Raw genomic sequence first — 22,067 nt, forward strand, 5'->3', positions numbered from 1 at the left:
CTTATACAGGCGCAGGAGAGTCAGAATGCATTTTTGGGCGTCTTGAAGCCCAGTGTATAATTATTTTCTTGTTTTATTCTTTTTTTATAAATGTAATATATCTGCGTGATCTAAATTTTTTTTACATTCTTTCTAAAATCTAATTGCATATTAAGGGTCTTGGATTATTCAGTCAACAATTGCGTTTCTTCTCTTCATTATCAGACAGCTATCAGAAACACATGATCAATTGTCGAAACCCCAAAACCTGAAAATGACAAAACCTGCCAAAAGTGTAACGTCATATACTGATCCATGTTTGGGATGTTGATCCTATTCTACATCTGACAACACAGTCATACTTTGTGGTCTAAACTCAAGACTATAAATCTGCACCAAAAACAATTTTGGGAATGAATGTGTCACTGTGCTGTGTTAAGAGTTCATTTGTGCTAATGAAAGTGTTTTGAGCTCCAAATAATTGTGCACGCAATCTCACCTCTGTACTATTAAAAGCACAGGTTTCATAGACAAATGTCCAGAATGTAAATCCAGAATGCTTTATTACACACTCATTTATTTACATCAAGAGGTAGGTAAAGAAGAACAGAAGCATTTCAGCGGGACAAAAGCGTTTTCAAGACAGATCTTGCTAAACTAAAAAGACAATCAGAATTGTGCGGAAGGCGTGGAGACACAGATCTCTGTTTATGTAGTAGGCTAAAGAACTGAACCTTCACATAATTAAAATAACATATTTAAAGCACTGACAGGAAATTGTGGCATAAACCAGAATGTCGAAATTAATTGTGAAAAAAATCTTTATTTGTTGTTTAATATTATACTATATTTCGTTGCGATCTTTTATTAATCATAGGCCTTCTCGAGGGAATTTAGAAGCAAACTAAATCTTGGCAAACTCTTTGCATCACTACATTAGATGACGTATGAAACATATACTATAGATGTCACAAAATTATTCAGGATGTTGATGAAACCATTTAAATGAAACAACAAGTATGTGAGCTCTCGAATCTTCTCGGGGTTAAAGATTATGATTTGCGCTTTGTTTAGAAAAATCCGAAAAAAACAACATGAGGAAAGCTGCAGTTTTAATGCTGTTGTGGGAAATCCTTACAGCAATTTATTGGTTGCGTGGCTTAGAGTTCTCAGTCGTGGCTATTCCATTAAACAACATGAGAAATCTGAAGGGCTGTAATTGTGGGAATGAGACTTTTATTCCGGCGACCATCCTTTAAAACCCAATGCCCATAACTAAGCTGTTTCACTCATTAAAGCTGCCACAGTTTTATTCAATCGTTATAGTTTTTCCAATGCATTTTTTTTCGTGGTATTTTATTATTCTAACTCTGAACGAGCTTTATACGTATCTGAGAATATCTGAAGTGAAATCAAGCACAGAATGATTTCTGGACATTGCTGAGTAGTAACATATAATGTCCATGTGCATTATACAAGGGATTCATATCAGGAGATTTTAACAAATATGACATGAAAAAACACCTCTGAACAATCATAAATTATACACAGTATATAATAATAAATAACAAAAAATGGTCATAGATGATATTTGCATTTTTTCGTTTATATAAGCGATCCGCTTTATTAATGCGCTGAAAATGACAAAGATAATAGCGAAAGTTACGGAAGCCTATATAATTCGAAATTATGTATTTTTAAAATGAAACAAAAATAACGCTGTATTTATGTTCCTTAATGGATGCATGTTTGTTTTATCCCTCGATCTTAGACATTTGTTATTAGTAATTTCATGACAATTGTGAAACATTAAGTATAGGCTAGTGGAGCCTAAATCAACAAGACAAATCATTGCAACATTTCAGTGAATACTTTTAATTGCCATCTATAGTCCCTTTGCTGAAATTGACTTGACCATGTTATGGAATTTGAGACTGTACTTTCATGGAATTTGCCAAAACAGAATACCATCAGGTAAACACATCAGCAGTACACAGTGAAGTGCAAACTCAAAGCCATTAAATACAGTTGGGGCATCGTCGAGTATGAATGTGATTATGTAGAAAAATAGGTATATAAACCGTTAAGAAAAATAAGTAAAATAGGTTATGTATAAATAACGCATTTATTTATTATTATGCAATTATGTAGAATGATCCCATAAAAGGCTGAAAATAGATGTGAAAAACTAAAGACTTAAATAATTCAAAGGGGGCGGAGTAACAGTAATTTGTGTAGTTCGTATTAGGTCTACATTGTCCATCATTTTACCGTCCAATCTAACGTGTTTTCGGTAGCTTATCCTCTATCGGGCTTCTTGAGACTGTGGCCCTGACGTCATCGAGGCAGCGCGTGGGAGTGACGTCACCCCATCAGCCTGATACTGCCGTCGGTGCTGTGTCTCCACACGCATATTCTTGAACATTGCTTACACCCACATATTCGAGTAACTATTATTTTCACTGTATGGAGAAGGTTTTTTACAAGAAGAGAAAACAAGCAGCCTTTCTGAAAATTTACCTGTAAGTCCTTCTTCATCTCCTTTAAATAATGCTTGGCTTGTAACTACTGTTACCTTCTTATAATGAATAGCATGGGATAGTCCTCATATTTGGTCATTCTGCGTTGAATTATTGGTTCTGGTTTAGTTGATAAATATAGGCTTGGTGCGGTTAGTGCTGCACAAACTGAACGGACCTGAAAACCCTCAATAAAACAGTGAATTTAAATGTAACAATATGCCAGAAGTGTGCTTTTGCATATAATTCAGGTTAGAATATTAGTGATGCAAACCGCTGTAGTCGGCTGCTGTCATACAGCCTATGTAATTTGAGGTATTTTCACGTTAGGGTATTGATAGGGTTTCGATAGATCCTACTTTTAGTTTACACGTGAATGTTTCCAGAAGAAGATGAACAACCTTTTTTACACAACAGCATTGAGTGTGTCTAGGACATTTTAGAATAAAAAACTGATTGCAGAAAACTTATTATAAAATTATAGTGTTATATCTTAAATCCTTCTGTCGGTATTGCTGGTGCACTTGAATGATATCGCACTGCTATCTGCTGTTTTCATCTTGCAGAACAATTTTCTAGCAATATGCATTATATATACATTTTAACTCTTTATTGTGTTTTTTTCCAAATAATTATTTTTAGTCATGGTAATAATAGCCTATCAACAACATTTACATTTACGCATTTGGCAGACGTTTTTATCCAAAGCCACTTACATTGTATTATACTATACATTTGTTCCAACAACAGCCTGTGGTTACGTGCAACAACATATTATTTGAAACATTTGAAATACTATGGAATTGGTAAAGTGTTGCTCACTTTGTGTTATAAAACGAAACATTATTTATCTAGGCTAAATGAACATCAAGGCAAAAAATAAACACCATTCGCATATACGTGTTGTTAATATTTTATCATCTGTATTTTGTTCAAAACTCTAACAATATATTCAATTTAGACTAATTGACTTAATTAATTAGACTGAAAATTGCGCGTCTGACAGGTGTGAGGTGAAGAGCACACGAGTTGAAGACGAAATGTCTTATGAAAGTATTTATTCAAATGGATCTTTTAACCAAAGCTTAATTCGACGATCTTCTGTTAGCTGTAAATAAAACAATGTGTTTAACAATAACTTATTAAAACTATATCCTATTAAACATTAATATATGTATAGGACAGAAATATTATTAAAACAATATTTGTCTGAATTTAATTGAAAATGAACATTCGGCCACATTATATCCTTATCATAATAATAAAGACAGTACTGAAAACAAAAAATAGCAATTACAGATTAATTTAAAGGATTAATTAATTAATTTAGGATTTTTATGTATCTGTGTAGGCTAAAATTCACCTACAATTTGGGCTACAAACTTGACTGCCATTATAACAAAGTCTTCGTTTGGAGTTCTGACGGGTTGTTCTTTGAAAGCCATGTAAAAACATAAACTTGTTTTATAAATTAGGGAAATGTTAATAAAATTAACTGATTAACTTTTCTTTTGCGCTTAGATGTGACCCAATTTCGTCGTACATTTACAAAAATATCGCTATAGTGTTTTATATTTCCCGTACGATATTGATCAATATATCGCACTCAATGAATTTCTCTTACACGACTGTCAAACAGCATTTTATTCTGCCCAGCCAGCAGGCGCCACTACCTTCAAAAAATCCCGAACAGTTTATGACGTAAAAAGCGATATGTTTTAAGAGTGAATAACCTGTCACAATAAACTCATATTGTATTTCATGTCATTGGCAAATATATTTCCAAAGAGACCTTTGTTTGAACGAACGTGGCAATAGTTTAAGTAGGCAACATAATATATATTCATTTTTTTATAAATGTACCAACCCATGTAATTTGCTGGCTAGTACTGTATTCGGCAATTAAAATTGCGAAGGCTCTGATCATTGAACAAATGACACATTTCATGAAGTGTATGGGTAATCTTACAAATTTGTGAAAAGTAGTGAAACACCAGCTCCTTAGTCCATACAAGATAAAAGCCTGCCCAAAAATAAGACGGACACGTGTAAATGTTTAAATACAGTCACGTATATCTATAGGGAAAACCAAGACCATTCATTTCAACCTGAGTGCAAGAATAAAAACATTTTATAGCCAAGTTTCCGACACAAACTGCAGGAACTGCGCTGAGATAAGCCATATCGAAGGAGATGTTACTTGCATGTATAAAGAATGGTTTTGCTTTGTGGGTGGGACTGACAGTGTACTCGGGGAGGAGAGGATGGGTGGATCCTTATGCCGTGAGCATTTGTAGCCACTTCCAGACGCAGAACATTATACCTTTAGTATTTATAAGGAAAATAACGCATTTGCGCTATAGGATCTTATTTATTTATTAGAGCATGGTTGTGAATTACTTAGCAATTGCATTGAAGCTCGTATGTGAAACCGCTGCGAGAGGTTTTGTAACACGCAAGATTGTTTTGAAGGTGGAATAACTCTGGAAATGGCCTCGTCGTTTCATCTGCCGAGAAGCAACAGCACCAGAGACACGTTGGAGAACACGAGCAGCGAGTCTTCCGATAATGAAACCACAGGTAAAGGATATATCACACATATTCCTCTGCAACCGATCAACGAGCTTTAATATGTAATTCCAAGAAAAACAACAGCGTGTATGCACGTTTTTTAACTTAAACATACATTCACATAGGGATACTTTTTGTTTGTTCTAATACTTGGAAATGAAATATTTAGACGACTTCCAACCGTCAAATGTCGCAATGCGTAGGATTACGCAAATTTTATAAATATACGTATATGTTCTCATTCTAAAATCTTAAAATATCGAATATCAGCTGATATGTGAACATTTGTTACTCAGACTAAATTAGTATAATTTTATTAAAACTTTTTTGTTATCTTGCACGTACAGTACTATTGAACTATAATACTTCCCTCAAAAGACTAAACTAATTTATATAGGCTAATCTCGTTTCTAAATAATTAAAATAAGCAGCCGGATATTTGTTAGACAATAAACTGTCCAGTAAAATATTTGATTTAACCTTTTCAAATGTTCCCCTGAAGTCCATGTAAGCTGGGCCTGTTTTTAAAAACATAGGCGCCTGTATACTTTTCGCACAGAACAATAGTTCTGTAGCAGATTTCGTTTGCACATTTTTGCACATTTGCGGAATGCACTGGTGGCTGCACCGTCCACACCGAGCACCGGCTCACTTCTGTCCGTCTGCAACTGCTTCAAACGGCTGGAAAATAAATGCGTCTGGGGCCAGATATCAACTCAGATTTCGTCTTCCCAGAAAAGGAGAGATCTGTCGAGCAAAGAAGTGACGATGGAAACGCGGATGAGTCTAAGAAAAAGAAACAGAGACGGCAGCGGACTCACTTCACCAGCCAGCAACTGCAGGAACTAGAAGCTACTTTTCAGAGGAACCGGTATCCGGACATGAGCACCAGAGAGGAGATCGCAGTGTGGACCAACCTCACAGAGGCCCGAGTCCGGGTAAGTACATTCAAATACATTTCAGAAAAATAAACCGGACGATGCACGAGTTTTCAGAGCATTTATATATATATATACACAACATTTTACGTTCTAACATGCAGCTTTGCATTTGGATTTATTAAAAATGTAGACGACAATACATTGCAATTTGCAAATGACAACTGCACTAAAAATCATTAAATTCAAGGATAACATTTCAACTGCCAAACTATTGTGTATACATTTTCGATTCAGGCTTAATTCTGTGTTTTATGGATTTGGAATTGTGTTCTTTGAAAACGAAAATGTATCCAAAAACTTGCTGTTTGTCTGTTAATTTCTTGCAATGTATCCGTGATATATTTTCCTTTACTTTTAGACTTTTTTTGTACACTCTACTGAAGTTTTAAGACCATTTTTAAGTGGCAAAACATTTCGCTTCCACGGCAAATACCGCCAGTGTTAAATCTTGCCAGTCAGTAGCATTCATTCATGTACCCACCCACACAAAAGGCAAATATAAATATAGGCCATCGTGGTGTGCACGAAGTAGAGGTCATAGATAACTGATTTAGGAAGTGTAAAAAAGGTACATCTCTGCCACCTCAGCTTGAGAAAATTGTGCCCCGTGAGCAAATACAAGATGATTTTGTGCAGCAAACGAATACGGTAAATGTCTGCACTCAGTGTATTTTGTACTTGGCTACTGTACAATAATGCGTCATTTGCTGCCTTTTTACACAGGTATGGTTTAAAAACCGAAGGGCGAAATGGCGAAAGAGGGAGCGCAACCAGCAAATGGATTTGTGTAAAAACAGCTATCTGCCCCAGTTTAGCGGTTTAATGCAGCCTTACGACGATGTGTATCCAACGTACACGTACAACAACTGGACCAACAAAGGACTAGCGCCAGCCCCACTGTCCACAAAGAACTTCACCTTCTTTAACTCTATGAGTCCCCTCACTTCCCAATCCATGTTCTCAGCTCCAAGCTCAATCTCATCTATGAGTATGGCATCCGGGATGGGACATTCTGCCATGCCCGGCATGTCAGGGACTGGTCTGAATAACATCGGCAACCTTAACGGCATCGGGAGCTCGTCGATCAGTTCGGCCATGGGTTCGTCCACATGTCCGTACGGGCCTCCCGGCTCTCCTTACAGTGTGTACAGGGACACTTGTAACTCCAGCCTTGCGACGTTACGACTGAAATCCAAGCAGCATCCATCTTTTGGATACAGCGGTTTGCAGAGTCCCAGCTCTAGTCTTAACGCATGTCAGTACAATAGTTGACGAGTTATACGCCAATAAACGGATATCTGAACCTATATACTGGATTAGATGCGATCGGCATTTTCAAACGGATTATGCGGATAGTCTGTGTTTACCTAAACTTGCACAACAATTTAAATGTCCATCGTTGGGATTTTAGACATTATGAAGACAAGTTAAAGTTACACAATGTACATATAAACAAAATATATAAACGTGGAACAATGGAACATTTACACTATTTGAAAAAAATGCTGTGCTCTATTTGGGAACAATGGGTTTGTCAAGACACAAACCTAAAATGTATAGGACTATAATGTTTAGTTATGCTGTGTAGGCCTCGACAGCCTATGGCACTGTTCGATTGTGTTTGTGAGTGGCCTTCTCCTGTACTCTCATGCAGAGGTTGTGTTGTCCTCGTGCTTTCTCATTAACATTTTGGATTCATTTCCACATAGTTGTTTGATTGCCTCAATAAATTACCGCATGCTAATTACGAGTGACAAAAAATGTTTTGTAAATTGTTTTATGAATGTGTAGACTAAATAACAAAGCTATAACTTTATATTGTACTCATGTTGATTGAAAATTGTGTTTACATGTTTATGGTAATGTTTGAATAAACCTCAAAATAATTTCTAAAACGATTCAAGAGAATAATGCAGGTTATCCTGTAAATTACAGCTTTATTTTTGGAAGTTAATTTTAAAGGTTGGACGTTCTTTCTAAGATAAATATTTTTTTCTTTTAATCATTCTGAGATTTTGTCCACGTAACATTTTTAGCTTTTTCATTCTCATGATTGAGTTCACTACTAAACTATTTTACCGCTCTCTTACTCGTTTCCAGGTTTGAAATACGTATCGCCTATGTTGAACTCGAAGTTTGCTTTGACCAATGATTGTTATGACGTTTCGGACGTTATAGTTCATCTTCCCTTCTTGTTTTGATGCTTAAACACATGCGATATGAGTGTTTGTAGTACGCGTTTACAAGTCACAATTGTTTGATAGGCGAAATTATTTCATTCCAGAGTAGAAAGTAAAATCCAAATCTGACTTTAGGAAGAGTGATACTAACGTGACGATCAATACAGGAATTTATTTTCGTCGTTTTTATCGCCCTTGTGTACTCAAAACGATACTAAGGAAAACTTCTGTCGTAACTGATTGTTTACTCCTGGTCGAATCTCACTGATAATAATGTCTTTAATTTCCCGAAAGGTCGAATTTGGGAGACCCGTGTTAAAGGTCCCTTCTTTTGGTTTGGTCTGTTAGTCTTAACAGAGCGAATTCAGCACACAGTGTTGACATGCCTTTCAAGGACACGTTAATAAACCCATTACCCAATTCAAACAAGAGCCTGTCTGGACGCAAGACATCACACACCGAAAACAATGTCAGAGCTTCAATCAGGTCAACAAAATGCTAAGCACGTTTGGTGTTAGCCGTCAAAAATCGGCCTTAACAAACGTGTGGAATTGCTACCACATTAAAATCTTCCACATTTTAGGAGCGTTCCATTTTTACTACTCTCCTAAATGGAAACTAAGTTATTTCGTGTCGATTTTTAAAATAAATTTAATTGAACCAAATCGTAGATTATTGATCGGAGTTTTAAAATAGAAAAGTATCTAATCAGCCTAATGAATTCTGGAAATAATCCTCTTGTGAATCATTTTAACATCCGTCTAAAAACAAGTTTCCGATTTTTATTTTCATTTTCTTAATATTGTATTTTATTTAAAGGAAATGTTTGGAATAAATGTGTGACTTGATATTTGTAACTCTAAGTGATATGTTATTTGGACTTGTTTTCATCCCACTATAAATGACATCCAGGTTTAATTTACTGTTGGTCAATTGCCGGTGCACAATGCCTTCTCAAGATGCTTAATCAATCACTGATACGCATTCAATGAATTTGTGTGCTTTTCTAATCGATCATGATAAGAAGAAAATGCGTGCGATATCAACGTTTAATAACTCATCCAAAATCTATCTTCTTCATTCCCTTGACGAAAATCATACTTTTGCATCTTTTCAATTAGGGCTAAAGGTTTACACTTAATTGTGTTTCCCCCACGGCAGATTATTATATGGTCCAAGTTTTTCCTGTTTTTACATTTAAAGCGTATGAGTTATAACAGTGCATTGTTTTTTTTTATTATTTCGATTAGAGCGGGTATATAGTTTCTTTATGTTTATTCAATGTTCTACAATAATTAAACCCGCTTTTCTTTCAGGGCGCAAAAATACCAAGAACAAAACAAATAAAATAATAAAGATATATGTGAATTTTGGCTTTAGATTTTTTATTGCATCAAACTTTTTTCCATTCATTTTGTATAATTTTTTTTTTTGCGCTTGAACGTCCCAATTAAAAAAAATTATGAACTGTTTTGCTTTACTCTTAACTGTTCTTATTTTTTCTAGTCCTTGTTTTTGATTTTGTTTTCTTCATGCCAGCATGCTCCATTTCACTATAAGCTGCTAATTTTGATTTGAACAAATAAAAGTAATTTTACTTTTTTATATTACCTGTAAATTTAATTATAATCTCTCGACATAAACCTGAAAGAGTGTATGTAAAGTAGCCATCATTTTCCTTTGAAAATATGGGATAATGGTGCTATTCAACAAACACAAAGCTTGCTTGGCAAAAGAAAATAACAGAACGCTTCGTATGAACACATGGACATCCTTTTCATTTTGAAATCAATATTAATAATAATATAAATAATAACAAAAATGCGCTTAAGAAATGCAAACATTTACCAGCGAAGCAGTCCGTTTTAAACATTTCAGGACAAAGTCATTAAACATACACAGGAGTATTAAAATCAGTATTAATATGCCAACGGAATACACCAGCAATATATATATATATATATATTGATCAATTTAAACAATGTTTACAATCAGCCCATATTAATTAAATAGGAAATGACGCCACGTAAAGACAAAATACCTGCACATCACACTAACCCCTAAGCAAACCTGCCTGCCAACACTGCTTTTTATAGACTTACAAAATTGGTTGTTATCCTGTCTAAGGGGAATGATTAACCAAGCTGCTTTGTGATAGCACCGCTAAGAATGAGTTTTTCACTTGTTTAAGCTGTTATCTTGATTCTTCAGGGTTTTCAAATACAAGTCGAAGAAGGACAAACTGGTGTGGACACAGATCCTTCATCTCAATATGAAGAGTTTGGTTCCCAAATGAGATAACTCCATTTTTGAAAATGTAAAATCATCAGATTTTTTTTATTACATAATGAAAAACATGATTTTTGAATCTCATTTTGGAACCAAACTCGTCATGTAATAATTCTGATGTAAGGTCCTCTTAAACTGTAGTCATATTTTCCCCATGTTAATTTAGATATGAATTGATATGAAGTAATGCTCAATGACTATTTTACATATTTTACAATCATTTTAGAGTCTCAAAAAGGTGCCCAGTTTAACACCTTCTTTTGGAGGTATCAGGTGTCAGACATGTTATTGAATTGAATTTCAAAGCCGGACAGAAACATACACTTTGTGCACAAGTTCTAACATTGTTTAAAATTTGAACAACTAAATTTGAGAAATGAAATATCTTATTCTGTTATGTTTGAAGTTGAAAAGAAATAGCTTTTTTGGCTGACATGTTTGTTTGCTGAAAGATTTGTTGAAAGTTAATGTTTAATCAAATTCATTTTAAAAACTCTTTATTTTAAATACAAACACTGTTCATGAATTTATTTATTAAAAATTCTGCTAAGATGCCCAATGGCATTTGATTTTTACTCAGTAAAGCCAAGAATAGGGGTGACAAAAAAAAATTTTTCACGGTAGATGTAGAATTTGTTTTCAGCCTTATCTTTATTCTTGGAGATTTTAATGGCTAAGATAATCAGAACTGATAATCTGGATAAATCCGCTTACACAGCAGGGAGAGATAATGTTTGCAAAATGATTACTCTTGCAAACAAAGCCTAAGTTCTTAATAATTTTTGTCTTAAAAAATGCAGAAAAGGGTTGCGTCCACCTTTTATTTAGCAACATCTCTCAGAACCCATTCAAGACTCCTGTTGGTTTTACAGCTTTTGACAGAGTTAATTTATCAGACTTGTAAATCTGGACATTCGCATGCTTCAAATAACAACCCCTAGCTCCATACACTGTTTCAAAATTCAGAAATATACAACTGCAATAAGGAAATGTAAATTTTAGTCCTTATATAATTTATGTTTCATCACTTGCAGCCATTAAAAAACACTCATCTCAGTAACATGTATTGAGATGTTAAGAAGTATGAAGGAGCCTATAATGATGGAACTGAAGTCCTTATAGGACATCCAGTTTCATCCAATTAGAGGCAAAGAGCAGCGTCACCAGTGTTCTTCTTATCAACTGAAGTGTTAAGCATCATACAGGTGGAAACATTATCACACAAGGCTTGCTTCACAAGACTTATTATAGGGTTATAGGGTACCAATTATATGAATAATGTACTATTTTACAGCCCTTTTAAAGTATATCCTTTATCAAATAATTCAAATGACCATGTTGTTACAGCCATCAATGAACAATGACATTTTTATTTGTACATATTTAGCATATTTTTACTGAACTTTTTCTATAATAGACATTTTTGTTAGTTTGTAAATACTATCGACAGATTTTATCCTAACAGATTGTTGTATATAACATGAATCTAACCAATTTGGATGCTGCCATCTTTCACAATTTAAGTAGATGCTCGATTTCTTTACATAAAAAATTGATGTGGAAGGGTGTTCCCGGTCAACTTAACAGTCTAGCTCGATTTTGGCAAATATGGTGCCTTGAAAGGGTTGCTGTTTGCGTGGATAAATCCGTTTTTTATCTATTATCAGTTCCATTAAGTCTCGATATCGTTAACCTGCTTGGTTCTTCCAGGTTGATTTTAGCCCCACTGGCATGCAGTTCAGCTGATTTAACATTTATATCATAATTTTTTCAGCATGACTTCTTATAGAAATCTAAAACAACTTGTAGAAATCTTACAGGGCACACATCTTGTACTGTTAGGAAAAAAACAAGTACCATAGACGTCACCAATTTAAGAAAAATAATTATAATCTTACAAAATTCTTCAGAAACAATCATTTAATCCAGGAAACATAGGGGCCTTTACATGAAAAAATCCAGTGTCTGTTATCCATCTGTGTTTTTAACAGATCCACTGACTCTAAAATCTGATGATTTTTGATGATGGATCTCATTGTGTTGATGCATTATTTGCCTCCTGTGTTCAGTACATTGTAGACGTGATGTCTGAAACTCTTGCAGTCTGCGCTTTAGTCCAGCCAACATTAAAACACGCTGGCTGTGTCAATATATGCTCTTATGAAGGATCTGATGGGAAGTTCTATTAATGTGTATAAAACAATATTGTGTAAAGGTTGCTGTACTCGCCTGTCCAGTTATGTTTCTGTTTTTTTTGGAGACTGGTTTTGTCTTTAATGCTTGAAGCTTTTATATAATTTACTGTATAACTGAGGGCTCATAGAATTTGGATCACTTAATTTCATAATTTTTTATTAATTATCGGACATTCTCTGCTCTAAAATCAAGTTCTAAAGATGGAGAACTACACGTAATCATCTAAAAGTAACCCATTTTTATACGCATAAAATTGCCTATTTTTTGTACATTGAAGAAAACAGTAAAAAATCTCAAACCACAAATGAACATCATATACAGCTTTAATATATGATGTTGTGCAGTTTGACTACAATGACAGTGTGACCTTATCAATAAATTTGGCCAGTAAAATGTCCTTCTTTGACAGTCCTCCACAGTCATGTGTAGATAAAGTGATCTGCACCTGAAAAAACGATAATAAATCAGTCGTTATTAAGAGACACCTTTCCTTTTCTACTGTGCTAGAAACAGCCCTCATGCACTGCAGAAGCAAAACATGTGGTGGACCGCCGAGAGCTTTTCATCTTCTGAATTCACGTGAGAGGCTTGTGCACTACTGTACGCCACGTGATTATTTGTGGCGTGAATGCAGTGGGGTTCAAAGGCCTCTTGGAGACCTGATGTGTGGGGCCATTAATGCACTTTCAACACCATATTCATGTTAAACATCTAAAAACATTATAAACTGCTGTTCCATGGTGAGGAACACATGGATCGGTGGAAGTTATTACCTTGTTATAAACATTGAACCACTCTGGATGATGGTTCATCTTCTCTGCTTGTAGAGCCACTCGAGACATGAAGCCAAAAGCCTGAGTAAAGAATTAAAACATAGCGCTTAGACAATTCAACTCACAAGCATCCAGCGAGACCATCACCGCCACAGGTTCACACCATCTTTACATGTGAAGGCAAAATGTGAAAAATTAAGAAACATTTTTAGAGGATAGTTGAAGGGGCTACACTGAGTGAGAAGAACAAAGTAATGACAACAAAATTGCGACAGTTCATTTTCTTTTGAAATACAGGACCACATTAGTGCAGTGTGTAATCATAGGGAAGGCACTCGTATTCCTCGTGGTGTTCTTATCCTCCAATCAGAAGCAAACCGCAGCTATTCTACATGACTCCAAAGGGGGGCAAGATCCTGTGCAAGCTGAACATGACGCTCTGAACACAAAATGCACTGGCTATTTCAGAGCAATTTCCCAATGCAATCTCAATTAAGCCTTTAAATACTTCCTTAGCTAATTAAGTCAACTGAAGCAGCATTGTATACAAGCTATCTGTGCGGACAGATCCGTGGGCTCGCCCAAATTCTCTGGTAATGAAACAGAGGTACTTGCAAAAAGGGAGGAAATTACAGAGTTGAGTATATTGTAAGCAATTTGGGGAATTTATTCACTAACACGTGATGTAACACAATCGGCTGTTTTATCGAATTATCTATCGAGACAACCGTCCTGTTATCCAATTTAAGTGATTGGCGGAATCCTGAAACTTGATTCTGCCGCCAATTGAAGCGCGTGGCCTGTTTTTGCTCAACTTTCATTAAGAGTATTGGCGATTATTAAATGGAGCGGCACAATCCGTGTCGAACCTTGACTATTTAACGGCAGTGACAGAATTGACCTGTCTGTCAAAAGGCATGCGCTTTTACCAAGCTTGAAATATGCTCTGATCCATTTTAATCTGTAGCTTATTTGTTAGCATAGAAACACAAAGGTCATGGGTTAGCTCCTAAGGGAACACGTGCACTGGAAAAGAAGTCACTTTGGATAAAAGCATCTGCCAAATTGCATAAAAGGCCAAAAACATTGAAGCACTTGTTGAAAACGGCATCGAATGTTGTTTCCTTTAGTAAAGTTCAGAAAGGGTGAAATCTTTGGTTATGTCAACATTGTCGACTCCTTCTCAACTCTTAAGCACAACGGGAGGAAACAATACAGCGGACCCGATGCTCTGCCTCTGACTCCCACTCAAAGGAGGTCAAGGACCATCGTTCTCCGGCTCTTTTGTTTACTTTGTATTGTGCACAGCCAACGCCTCGGCCCACAGCCACTTTTACTCTGTCAGGAGCAGGTAATTAGACTTGACATGTTACAGGCCCTCATCTCAAATAATCAGAACCACCACCAGCATGTTTCCCTACACGCCACTTTAGGGGCATTTTGAGCTATTATGGCATGATTGTCATAAAACACTGGATGAGGCCTTTTTGACGTTGCCTGCAGTGGGCTAAAATAGGGCCGTAGTTTCAAACACATGTGCTGGCTATTTACAGATGGCTTTTTCTGAAGTAACACAAGTCTTATGGACATTGGCTTTTCCAGCCAGACCTAAATGTAGACCGATTGGACTATGGAGGCTGCTTCTCAAAAACTCTCTCAAAACATAACCAGCATGCAGCATCACCCAGAACATGATCCTGTGCTAGACGTCTCACACATGGGTGAATGCTAAGGATTTTTTCTACTGGCCCAGTCGGGCAAGGATTCTATTTTTTACTGGCCTTGCCAAAATTTTCACTGGCCCCACCACAAACAAAGTAATAAATAAATAACATTGTCAAGTTATTTGTTTGTTGTTTTTTACCTATGTAATCATACTAAAATATGGTTATGATACCATAAAAACAATAATTTGCGTTTTTCAGTTTTTCAGGTCGGCCTAACATTAGTTATCAGGTACAGACATTCAATAATGTAAAATAACACTTTAGGGTCTTACCTGTATAAATTAAATATAATTTAACCGGCCAGGAACAGTGAATGTTTTTTGTCTTTGTCCTTGGTTTTTTGATGAACATTAAAAAAGATCTTAATTATGCTGCTGGCCCTTTAAGAGATGCACAGATCTATTATACTGTAACATGTGACTTTGATTCCCAAATGTTAATGTTCATTTAAGACATAACGGATTACAAGGATACTTGCTAATATGGGCATTTTCACCTAATTTTGTGTGGATATATCCGTTTAAAAGTAAGAAGACATGAAAGAGAACTTCATGTTGCGTGTTCTCCGAGATAAGGCTTTCCGGCAGCATGCATATCTCATATGTATCGCAAGTTCTCGAAATATAATTTTCTGTGTAGATAAAGCACCGGCCCGAGGGTCTCCCATGCTTGTCCCGGGCCATCGGGCAGTCCTTATTGGCTGTTCACACCTTCTGTTCACACCTTCCGAGAAAATGCCCAAATGCTCCTCCCAAATGCTTGTTTTAATGTTCCCATAAACAACTTTCTTGATCATTTAGATCATTCATCATAAAGTAAAATATTCACTGTTACTGTATTGTTGTGCATAGAGGTGTTGAAAGTGATGCTGAGCAGGGCCCGTTTACTCAGCTTCAGGACACAGTTGTCATTTTCTGCTGTAAACTAGCATCTGACATTGAGGTAATCCAGCAAGAATAATAGCTTACTTTCACACGTTAAATATCTCCTCTTGTAGTAAAATTGTGATTCTATGGCACCGAAGAAATCTGTATCATACAGCAATCTCATGATTTTCCTAAATTACAATATGAATTTAGAGTTTATTAATAACCACAAAAACATATTCTCTGAACATATTTTGCCTATTTAATTGTTTTTGTTGTTAAATTGTCTTACTGCATTAGGGTTTTCTTATTTACTGTGAATTGTGCTTTAATGCATAGAATTTTTGTTCTTAAGGAAAAATGGAGCAAATAATAATTTCTGTGTACAATACGACAATAAAGGTCCCAGGTCTTGAATCAAAATATTTTGGAAACATGATTGCAAAAATTGCTAATAAAAAATGATCAATGCATATTGCATATTTTCTCATATATTAGATAATAGGTTGAGCAGGGAACAAGTTATAATGCTGGGTTTTATGCAGGAATGAGTTTTTTGTTTTGCTTATTTTCTCACTGTTAGAATAATTCTCCTGTTTATTTGTGTGAAGTTTTAATATGCTTTCATTGAGATACTGGACAAAAACATTTTTTTTTAAGATGGGTTTGTAGTCACCAAAATTCAATCTTATATTCTCAAATATATTATCTTTAATCACCTTTTATCTAAACTGTTCATTTATACATACAAACTTTTTTTGCATTACTTCAAATCATATCATAACGCACAGCCATGTCACAGAGCAAGTGCACAATGGCTGTCTTCAATTATAATTAATAATAGCAATAAACCAACCTTATATGACCCAGTCTGGCTGCTCAAAAAAAACATGTGATACATACAAACAAATGTACGTGGCACTAAACAATAGGAATTGTTTAACATGTCATCATATGTGCATCGTAAGTCCAGAGTAAAGCCAGGACATAATGAACGCGGGGCCCAAAAGAAAATGAACTACACACGAAAATAAAGAAGATGTGCACATGGAAAACTATGATGTCAGTAACAAACTGAAGCAAAGCCAGCATAAAAGAGGAACATACAGATTGATGGGATAGTTAGTGGTTTTCTGAAGCACATGAAACATTTTAACCAATTCTATTGTTTGTGAAAGGAATCATTTTGATCAAAACTTAAATTCCTGCCAAGTTAGATTCTGCTCTCACTCACAGTAATACAAACTGACATGATTATGGAGTTTTGGGGGGATGGGAGTCTAAAGAGTGAAAAAGGGGAAGGCAAAGTGTGGCACAGCGCTTTAAGACTTGTGGACACAAAATGTCTACATGTTGTTTTTGCGAAAGGACAACCAAAAGGCTCTCTGTTAAGAACAGTAGTAGTAAGTAGTGCTTGCTGTTTTGGACATTTAAAGAGCAACAACGACTGCTCCTCGAGAAACGTGTAAAAAAAGTTTAGCTTGGTTTACACCTGCAACTAAAAAACCAAGAAACACAGAAATTCTGGTATTTTCAGGTAACAGACTAGAGCATTCCTAACTCTCCGTAAAAGTCACAATGGCCCTGAAAAAAAACACAAACTGATCTGAACTGATTGTGGCCTGATTGAAGAATTGTATGAAATGGACACAGAAAGAAGTGTATGCACTGGATTTAAGGGAGGTACAGGGTGACAGGTTGCACCAGTTGTTCATGTGAGTGCAGTAAAATCCAGAGACCATCTACAATGCTATAGAATAATAACTTTAAACCCTGAAAACAAATCATTTTGTGAGTAAGTATGAGGTGTCTTGGCTGTCAAACCTGGTTAAATGTCTTGAAGTGCAGTTCCTTGAAAAGAGCATCTCGATCTTCTACTTCCACCCAGCCTGTGGCCTTTAAATCCATTAGAAGCTGCTCTCTCTCGGCCGGTGACAGCCAGTCTGTGGCCTGGGGAAATGTGAAGTTCACTTTATTAACAGTTTATTTCATCAGAATGCAATTCATGTGATAATGAATGTGATAAAGACTCAAACAATCACAGGCTGATTGCTTTCTGAATAGCGTTATTGTTAAATAACGGGTTTGATTGCTTACGATTTGATAAAATGCAGCCTATGACATTTGTTATTTCTTGGATGTCACAATTTTGAGATTCTTTATTGTAATGGGGGACAACCATGGTAAAAAGGAAGTACACTAATTATCTAAGTCTACATCAAATCATCTCAAAGAAAACCATTGAGGAATGTATAATGTCAAACAAAACATTAACATGCATTACGTAATTTTAAAACCTTTCACTTAATTTAGCCATAACGCGTTTTGGACGAACATGTCAAAGTTTTAATAAGTCACTCTTTAAGTGTTTTTGCGCCATCTATTGGACGAAAAGGGTTATAAAAGTGTCTTCTTGATAAAACCCATTCTACTGCAAACTACCTGCCAGATAACAACAATCTTCAATTGATTCACCTGCATCACCTGCACAAATACACAGTGTTTACAAGGCAATCAGAGTTATATTCAAGGCAGTTAAGCATGTTTCTTTCTGACCGTGAGGACAGAATTGGTCATGTCAAGTAAACCGTTTCAAAGAGACAATAAAGAAATATATTACATAAAATTATCGTTGTCCTTATACATAGTAGTGTGCCTTTTGATTGTTTTGAAAAACAACATTCGTCAAAGTTACCGGTGCATTAACTACGACAACGCATTTGTGATACCTGAAACATCCACCAGATGACAGTCAAATACAATTTGTAGAGTCTACTCTGGGGTTAAATGAGCGCTTCAATGTGGCCCGTTTTAAATTTCATTTATTTGGCGAAATACACGCAGTAGTGATAACATTACCAAATAAACAATAATTATTTATAGGAATAAGGAGACTCCCTTATAATAAGTGAAGCTGCAGGTGCGTGGATGTATTATGTCGAGTGTTCTGCTTCGGCCTCAACGCCTCTACCGCGCAAGTGTCTGATTGGTTGATTTGGTCCTCAACTGACGTCAGGATTTACCCACAGAAAAATCGCTAGGACCCCCATCGTACAACTTAAATAAATAACTATATCTTACCATTGAACCTGCGCGAATGTCTGCCGAGAAATAATGTTTGATTTGTTTAGTAAAAGCGCTCGGCCATTGGCGGCCTGAACGTAGAGTAAATATTAAGCAACTCATCGCCGCCTTCTCCGAGCAAAACAGCCAGTAAACACAATAGAGCTGCCCCTAAAGATGCCTGATCAAAATCGTTTTTAGCACGTTAGTTTGCTATGCGTCAACCTATTTAGATCAATTTTCTTTTCTTTAGGTAGTATGATTTAAAAGCGTTAGAAAAAGTGGAACACAAAGCTGATTTTTCTTCTGGCTCATTTGTCACGCAATGCAAGGTCAAGTTCCGAGAAATGGGAGTTTCTCGTAAGGATATATTCAGGCCTCTGTCCCTACTTCATTTCATTTCCTTACTCTTATGTGAGGAGGATATAATGAGAACGTATGGGAAGGAAGCAATGCAAAAGCGGGTTCACAGATAGAGTTCTAAAATTTTATTTTATTTTTACTTTGCTTCCTAATAGGATGTGGGGAAAGAAAATGATTTTGATCATAAAGGCTCCGCTTGAAGCTTTCCCTTTTAATTCTCACATCTTTACAGTGTATTTAGAGAATTTATGTTTCCGTCATGTTGGCAGTTCTTGACATATATAATATATGTTGGTCATGACAAAAAATAAAAAACAAACATCAATCAAGCTTCTGAGAAGAATTGATGTGTTCCATAGATACATAAAATGTGCACAATGCACAAATACTGCAAGAAAAGAATAAGTCAGAATCAAGAGCAGTGATTTCTACATCAAATAAACTTCCATATAAATAACGCTACTTCCAACAAAAACTACTTTGGAATTTTAACTATCCTTGACATGGCATTAAAATCGCACTAAAACAAGTTGTAAGACATGAATTTAATAGAACAAGATCAAACGCAAGTAGACTATAATATTGGCTGATTTATTTACAATGTTTGTAAATTATGTGCATCTTTATTATGCAAGTATGTACAATGTATCACAACACTCAGATCTGAAAATGCAACATATTCTATTCCTGGTGCTCATGGTCTTGTCCAGGTATTAGCCAACGAATGCTGTCTGTGCAAAGAATGGCATACAGTGTAAAGGCTGATATAAACAGAACAGAAAATACAAAGAGCCAGTCAATGCTTTTCACAGGAGCTGCAGGCAGAGGTCCTAAATGGTCTTCGCTTCCTACAGCTTGATCAGGACTTGGTTCAAAACCTGGAAAAAAATGTGTAGGAAGAGTAACAATAATGTTCCCATATACTGTATTCATTAAAGAATCAAGTTAACAAATGATGGTAATAGTTTTTTGTTTTATACCCAAGCCAAAAACAAAACACTGCTGTGATTTTAGGAGTTAACATGAAATAAAACTGTGACCATTTTTGGTTAATACAGAAGTGAATAAGACACCTGTCTGGTTGGTTATGAACGATGTAAGAGTTTCTAACGTTCTTTCTGTTTGGTTGAATCTGGCCATTGGTTTGGCACCTTGAAACAAAAGTATATTGGGGACAGCCACCGTTCCAAACCGAGTTGACAGACTGTGAAAAGAGCAAGATATAATCATAACCATGAAGCACCCCTACAGAGATGCCAACACTTCTATCGTAAATTACCAGATTACTCATGCACAAGTAAAGAAACATGTGAACAATATGTTTTTTCTGACAACCTGCTATGCTGAGAAGCATCAAGTGCCAGGAAGTGCATTGTGGGAAAGGCTCGTGGCAATGCGTTGAAATGAGGAGCAAGGTTTGCAGAAAACTGACACCATGTTGTGTAAAAGAGAACCAAGGAACACTCTGTACCGTTGGCATTCAAAAACTCCATCAGGTCCTGTGGGATAAATCATATTTCACAGTTCATTCCTGCTCTCACATTAAATCGAAGGATCAACATTAGAAACTGCTGTGCAGCGGTCATTTGCTCCTGTTCACTTTCCCATTATGATTAAAAACTACTGTCTTTTCTGAGCGATTCCTTAACATGCTTATGGCTACAAAAAACAAAACCCCCTAACACTGAGTGATGTTCATATTATTTTCTCCAACCCTTATACATTTACCTGACCAAAACACACACACACAGTCTTTTTGTTATGACCTGCGTACCTGAGAGGAATTGAGAACCTGGATTGTGAAGTTCTCTATTCCCGTAATATTCCTCTTATCACAGTTGACCTTGTAAGTTTTGGAAGTCTCCGTTAAGTTCTGGCTCTTCGTGTCGAAGGGGTTATTGTGAATCACTGCTGATATCATGGGCTCAGGTGTCTCCTCCAGCTCAGAGGAAGCTTTACACTGTTCATCATCGACACAATGTTCTCCCAGTAGAGACTCCTGCAGCTCTTTGGGAATGACATGCTCTATGATAGGAGAATGTGCTGTTCCCATCACTGCATCTGCCATCTCAGCTGTCTTGAACTGCTGTCTCGGTGGCCGAACCTCACCAGATTCATCACGAGCTTTGAACTCGGGAACCTCATCTACATCTGACACACAAACATCACTAATCATTACTCCGATGAAAGTGCCACTACAATAATTGATTAATCGTCCGTGTAATGTACAGTATGTGTGTTCAGTGTTTATTTGTGTGTGTTTACCTGCATCTGAGAGCCTCACCACTCCCGCGATCAACAACACAAACAGCGCGAAACTGCGGCTTCGGTTTGATGTTGAGTTCATTTTGACGTCAAAATATATTTGAGGGATTTAATACATGGCTTTCGTTGATTCTTGTGTTAATATTTGGTTTCATTGCTTCTGGTGAACTAGAAGAGAAATGTTCTGATTCCGGGTCATGCTGCTGCTAACCGTCTTCTGTACGGCGAGCGAAAGGACTCATTCCGGTGTATGGAAATGATGAAAATTAAACGTTGTGCTTTATTCGCACAGACACCCGAATCCTCTGAGACGGAATCAAATTGGGACGCTTTTG

At 36.2% G+C, this 22,067-nt stretch overlaps 3 protein-coding genes across 4 annotated transcripts; 1 reads left to right on the forward strand and 2 right to left on the reverse strand.

Moving 5' to 3' along the window:
* Positions 1–2,422: 2,422 nt before the first annotated feature.
* Positions 2,423–7,748, forward strand: pitx1 (paired-like homeodomain 1). Its single transcript, XM_056731407.1, has 4 exons — positions 2,423–2,501; positions 4,971–5,078; positions 5,805–6,007; positions 6,734–7,748. Exons 2-4 carry the CDS (start codon positions 4,988–4,990, stop codon positions 7,280–7,282), a joined length of 843 nt encoding a protein of 280 aa, XP_056587385.1. The 5' UTR covers positions 2,423–2,501; positions 4,971–4,987; the 3' UTR covers positions 7,283–7,748.
* Positions 7,749–12,980: 5,232 nt separating this feature from the next.
* Positions 12,981–19,386, reverse strand: LOC130407390 (pterin-4-alpha-carbinolamine dehydratase 2-like). 2 transcript variants are annotated; one of them, XM_056730180.1, is made up of 4 exons: positions 19,123–19,386; positions 17,866–17,991; positions 13,449–13,529; positions 12,981–13,120 (listed from the first exon to the last, which is right to left on the reverse strand). In XM_056730180.1, exons 1-4 carry the CDS (start codon positions 19,225–19,227, stop codon positions 13,025–13,027), a joined length of 408 nt encoding a protein of 135 aa, XP_056586158.1. In that variant the 5' UTR covers positions 19,228–19,386; the 3' UTR covers positions 12,981–13,024. The 2 variants fall into 2 exon arrangements, with proteins under 2 accessions (XP_056586158.1, XP_056586159.1); XM_056730181.1 differs by lacking the exon at positions 19,123–19,386 and adding an exon at positions 18,771–19,011.
* Positions 19,387–19,577: 191 nt separating this feature from the next.
* txndc15 (thioredoxin domain containing 15) lies at positions 19,578–21,952 on the reverse strand. Its single transcript, XM_056731851.1, has 5 exons — positions 21,733–21,952; positions 21,242–21,618; positions 20,803–20,966; positions 20,541–20,671; positions 19,578–20,345 (listed from the first exon to the last, which is right to left on the reverse strand). Exons 1-5 carry the CDS (start codon positions 21,812–21,814, stop codon positions 20,149–20,151), a joined length of 951 nt encoding a protein of 316 aa, XP_056587829.1. The 5' UTR covers positions 21,815–21,952; the 3' UTR covers positions 19,578–20,148.
* Between the last annotated feature and the right edge of the window lie 115 nt (positions 21,953–22,067).

The sequence above is a fragment of the Triplophysa dalaica genome, chromosome 19, assembly GCF_015846415.1.
Source record: "Triplophysa dalaica isolate WHDGS20190420 chromosome 19, ASM1584641v1, whole genome shotgun sequence".
Classification (NCBI taxonomy): domain Eukaryota; kingdom Metazoa; phylum Chordata; class Actinopteri; order Cypriniformes; family Nemacheilidae; genus Triplophysa; species Triplophysa dalaica.